The sequence below is a fragment of the Myotis davidii genome, unplaced genomic scaffold, assembly GCF_000327345.1.
Source record: "Myotis davidii unplaced genomic scaffold, ASM32734v1 scaffold2053, whole genome shotgun sequence".
NCBI classification, from domain to species: domain Eukaryota; kingdom Metazoa; phylum Chordata; class Mammalia; order Chiroptera; family Vespertilionidae; genus Myotis; species Myotis davidii.
Genome location: NW_006284252.1, coordinates 71,755 through 77,348, shown reverse-complemented (window position 1 = coordinate 77,348; position 5,594 = coordinate 71,755). Strand labels below are relative to the sequence as shown.

At 51.3% G+C, this 5,594-nt stretch overlaps 1 protein-coding gene across 1 annotated transcript in view; it reads left to right on the top strand.

Moving 5' to 3' along the window:
- The window catches only part of LOC102754470 (hyaluronan synthase 1-like), a 46,983-nt gene that overhangs the window by 40,639 nt on the left and 750 nt on the right, over nucleotides 1-5,594 (top strand). Inside the window, exons 4-7 of the mRNA XM_015568797.1 lie at nucleotides 5-76; nucleotides 2,346-2,571; nucleotides 3,175-3,307; nucleotides 5,404-5,590. Coding sequence (XP_015424283.1) covers nucleotides 5-76; nucleotides 2,346-2,571; nucleotides 3,175-3,307; nucleotides 5,404-5,590 — 618 coding nt within the window. The remainder of the gene's footprint in view (nucleotides 1-4; nucleotides 77-2,345; nucleotides 2,572-3,174; nucleotides 3,308-5,403; nucleotides 5,591-5,594) is intronic.

Below are 5,594 nucleotides of genomic sequence, written 5' to 3'. Positions count from 1 at the left end.
GCAGCGCTGGGGCGGCAAGCGCGAGGTCATGTACACCGCCTTCAAGGCGCTGGGCGACTCCGTGGACTACGTGCAGGTGAGCGGGAGGCGCCCCCACCCCACCGTGGCCCTGACACCCGAATCCCACTTCCCCGAGGCCTTCGTTCAGGGCCGATTGCAATGAATCCCTCCTCTCCTTTCTTTATTCATTCATCCATTCGGTATGGAAATTCTTTCCTTGACTTATTCATCCATCCGTCCATCCGTCCGTCCGTCCATCCATCCATCCATCCATCCATCCCATGAGAGATTACACATTCCTTTATTTATTCATCCATCCAATGTAGAGATTCATTCTTTTCTTCATCCAATGTAGAACTTATTTTCTTCATGCATTCACATTCAAGCATCCATCTATCCAACTAATTATTCAGTAAATTTATTTGTTTGTTTCACTTTGTTTTTATTGATTTTAGAGAGAAAGGAAGGGAGAGGGATAGAGAGAAACATGGGTGAGAGAGAGAGACATCTGATTGGCTGACTCCTGCACGCCCCCTACTGGGGATCGACCTGAAACCAGGGTATGTGCCATGACCGGAAATTTGGTTCCATGGGTCCACACTCAACCACTGAGCCACACCAGCTGGAGAATTATTTATTATTTATTTATTTAAAAATATATTTTATTGATTTTTTACAGAGAGGAAGGGAGATAAATAGTTAGAAACATTGGTCAGTTGCCTCCTGCACATCCCCGAGGAAGGGAGAGGGATAGAGAGAAACATGGGTGAGAGAGAGAGACATCTGATTGGCTGACTCCTGCACGCCCCCTACTGGGGATCGACCTGAAACCAGGGTATGTGCCATGACCGGAAATTTGGTTCCTGGAAAATATAACCTATTAGGTAGCCCAGTAACCTCTGTTTATGATTCTACAGTCAAACCTTTTTTTAAAAAAATATATTTTATTGATTTTTTTACAGAGAGAAAGGGAGAGGGATAGGGAAGGGAGATAAATAGTTAGAAACATTGGTCAGTTGCCTCCTGCACATCCCCCCTGGGGATCTGCCCACAACCAAGGTACATGCCCTTGACCGGAATCGAATCTGGGACCCTTCAGTCCGCAGGCCGACGCTCTATCCACTGAGCCAAACTGGTTAGGGCTATTTATTAAATTTAGAGATCCCTCCATTCTCTTCCTTCAGTGTTGAGACTCTCTTGTTCATTTTTTTCCATCCATTTACCTATCTGTTCCATCTAGAGAGTCATTTGTTCACTTAGTCATTCACTCATTCGTTCAATGTAGCGATTCATTCACCAATGCATGGCATTCGTTCTCTGTTACTGCATAACGAATGACGATACCTTGTTCAGCTTGAAACAAAACACATTTATTATCTCCTCGTTTCCATGGCTCAGGAGTCTGGGCAAAGCTCTGAGTCCTCTGTTCAGGGTACCACCAGGCTGCAAGCGTGGGTCTTATCTGAGGCTCAGTGGCCTCTTCCAACCTCACATATTTGTTGGCAGATTTTTATTTTTCACTGTCATAAAACTCATGGTAGCCTGCCTCTCCCAGACTAGCAACAGAAAGTCTTGACCTGCTCGCCCCTCTTGTATGGGGCTCACCCACCCTGGATAATTTCCCCTTGATTAATTAACAGTTAAGAGATTAGGAACCTTAATTACATTGCAAAACCCCTTCACTGTTTCCATAAAAGGTTATATAATCACTAGAGGCCCAGTGCACGAAATTCATGCACGGGGCAGGCAGCTTTTCTCCCTCTCCCATGCTGCCGGCCCTTGGTCTTGGCAGCCGCTGTGGCTTTGTCCAGATGGACATCTGGAAGACATCTGGTCTAATTAGCATATTACTCTTTTATTAGTATAGATGGGAATTACATCTCATCACTTTTGCCAAAGTCTGTCAGTCAGAAGAAAGTTATACAGGTCCGGCCCAAACACCAGAGAGGGTATTTATTATACAACAGTGTGGGTCTTGGGAGGGTCCCGGTCATCTTAAAATGTGATTAGACATTGAAAATTACTAAGAATTCAAGGTTATGTTCAAACTAGAGGCCTGGTGCACGAATTCATGCACGGGTGGTGTCCGCTGGCCTGTCCCAATCGGGGCCCATTGGCCCGGGCTGGCCAGGGGGAGGGGCCATGGGTAGTTGGCCCACTGGCCCTGCCCCCTGGTCGAACGCCCTGTCGAACTCCTGGTCGAGGGGACAATTTGCATATTAGCCTTTTATTATATAGGACTGGCTGCAGAGTGTCCCAGCGGCTCCCCACCCCTAGGTGCCTTCCCCTCAAGCACCAGCTCCATTCAGGGATCTAGCCTGATCCTGGTCCCTTTTACCCCACAGGTCTGCGACTCAGACACGAGGCTGGACCCTATGGCCCTGCTGGAGTTGGTGCGGGTGCTGGACGATGACCCCCGAGTGGGGGCTGTTGGGGGGGACGTGCGGATCCTCAACCCTCTGGACTCCTGGGTCAGCTTCTTAAGCAGCCTGCGGTACTGGGTGGCCTTCAACGTGGAGCGGGCCTGTCAGAGCTACTTCCACTGTGTGTCCTGCATCAGTGGTCCCCTAGGTGAGCAGGGGCTGGGCTTGGGAGGGCTCTGAATGGGGTGAGAGGGAGAAGGGGTGCCAGGAAGGGTATAATTAAGATTATGGACAAAGATGGGACTTGGACAGGAATTGGGGAGAGGGATAAGATAGGGCGTTGGAGGTAGGGATGGTGTTTGGTGTTGGGAATGGGTTGAAGAAAGGGTGTGGATGAGCACTGGGCTGGGGGAGGGTTTTGGAGAAGGGGATGAAATGGGTTTGGAGTCAAGGTCAGGGTTGGGGCAGGTGGGGGTTGGAGAAGGGTTGGATGAGGATGAGTAGGGGAGGGGTGGAGAATAGATTTGGGATTGAGGAAGGGTCTGGGTGCTGTCAGAGTGGGTATGGGTCAGGGACAGGGTTGGGGCCAGTCTGGGATGGGTGTGGGGTCGAGGAAGGATCTGGGGTTGAGAACAGGATTGGGGCTGGAGTTGTGGTTGGTGATAGAGCTGAGAATGGGATTGCAGTGGTTAAGGATGGGGCTGGAATTGGAGACGAGCTGGGGTTCGAGCTAAGAGTGGGGATGGTGTTGGCGACAGCAGAGGCTGACGCTCTGTAACCCCCGCCCCCGCCCCTCCTCCCACCCACCTAGGCCTGTACAGGAACCACCTCCTGCAGCAGTTTCTTGAGGCCTGGTACAACCAGAAGTTCCTGGGCACCCACTGCACTTTTGGGGATGACCGGCACCTCACCAACCGCATGCTCAGCATGGGCTACGCCACCAAGTAAGCCGAGGGGACCAGGTGGTTGAGTGGGCGTGGAGGCCAAAGAGTATCCCGTGTGTGCATGTGTGTGTGTGTGTGTGTGTGTGTGTGTAATTCACCAAACCCAGAGTCACTTGCAGGACAACGGGCTCTTCCAAGTGAGACATTAGGGGAGAGCGGAAGAGCCCATCAGGGGCAGAGGTAGCGTTTGCACCGAACCATGAGACGCTATGGACTCTCCCAAGTGAGGCCAGGTGGGGGTGGGGAGTCCTGCCTACAGGATACAATACGAGATGGGTGAGATGGCGCTGTCCCGGAGAGCACAGGTTACCAGGGCAGCACAGTTACTCTGAGTGAGTTAGGAAGCGAAAGAGATGAATAGATAGAGAGAGAGCAAGCGAGCAGAACTAAATAACAGAGCTGGAGAGCGCCTACACTAGCACCAGCTTCAGGAAGAAGAGATGTAACTCCATGAGATTCGGGGGAGTGTGGGCTCGAGCAGGTGCAGTTCAGGGGAAAGTGATTTCTACAAAGCTAGATCCAGGGGAAGGGCCAGAAAGAACTCGGGGTAAAACCAAGCCCAGGCATTCACTCGCTCAACAGACGTTAAGTGCCTATAGTGTTTTGAGTCTGGGGATGTAGCAGTTAATGAAAGAGACACAATGCATGCTTACGCTGACTGGGCAGGCAGACAGATAACAGTAAGAAAAGTGTAGAACATACAGTATGGCAGATAATGATACATGCTATGGCCAGGAAGAGGGATAGGAAGGTTAAGGGGAGGGAATGAAATGCTAAATATGGTGCCAGAGGTGAGAGAGAGATGGAGGCTGAAAATGGTGCAAGGGAGAGTGCAGGAGAGGACAGAGTGCATAGGGAGTCCACTCATGAAAGGCTGCGGGCAGGGTAAGAGCTTCGGCCTAAAATGAGGGAGGGTGTTCAGCAGATGGGTGACATGTTGCAACAGGATCGCTCTGGCCGCTGTTTTGAATACACACTGCAAGGGGCAAGGGGGTCAGCAGGGAGGCCACTGACACAGGGGAAGGAGACGGGACACTGTTAGGTAATGCCGTGGGAACAGAACAGCCTGACCCCTCCTAACTGACTGCTGGCGGCCACCTGATGACGTGCCATGCAAGGGACTCCAGCCTTGTGTGGGTGTGGCTGGAAGCCGCAGGGATTGATTAGTGATGTCTGCCCCGGCCACAGGAAAGGGAGGTTGATGGTTCCCTGGAGAGGCCCTAACATGTGGCCTATCCTGGGGAGGAACCATGCCTGGCTTGTTCCTCACCATGGAGCCCGCCAATAACAGTCAGCGCCAGAGTATTCGTAATAGATTAGTGACAGTGTTAGTAATAGTGTTAGTAACTGTAATGATATTAGTAATGGCAATAATACTATTAGTCATTGTAAAAACAGTAGTACTGAGTAGATAACATGTATTGAGCAAGTGCTCTATATACTGGTCCTAAGCACTTGGCATTGAAGCCTCACAATTAGTTTGGAATTATTATTATTATTATTATTATTATTATTGATTTCAGAGAGGAAGGGAGAGGGGAGAGAGAGATAGAAACATCAATGATGAAAAAAAAGAAACATCAACAGTGAGAGAATCATTGATCAGCTGCCTCCTGCACGCCCCCTACTGGGGATCTACCTGCAGCCCTGACATGTGCCCTTGACGGAATCCAACCGGGACCCTTCAGTCCGCAGGCTGATGCTCTATCCACTGAGCCAATCCAGCTAGGGCATTATTATTTTTAAAAACCAGCCTTAAAAAATATTTTTATTGATTTCAGAGAGGAAGGGAGAGGGAGATAGAAACGTCCATGATGCGAGAGAATCCCTCATGGGCTGCCTCCTGCCCGCCCCCTACTGGGGACCTAGCTCTCCACCTGGGCATGTGCCCTTGATCGGGGCCAATCCAGGACCCTTCAGTCCGCAGGCCAAAGGGGGCTAGGGCTAGGTAGGAACCATTATGAACCCCTTTTTAAATATGGGAACACGGAGGCCCAGAAAACTTGCCCAGGGGGTCACGGCTCGTGGCCATTTCTGCCTGGGGATGCCTGCCGCCTAGGAGGGCCACGCTGATGCCCACGTCTCTCCCCGCGCAGGTACACCTCCCGCTCCCGCTGCTACTCGGAGACGCCGGCGTCCTTCCTGCGCTGGCTCAGCCAGCAGACGCGCTGGTCCAAGTCCTACTTCCGCGAGTGGCTGTACAACGCGCTGTGGTGGCACCGGCACCACGCGTGGATGACCTACGAGGCGGTGGTCTCGGGCCTCTTCCCCTTCTTCGTGGCGGCCA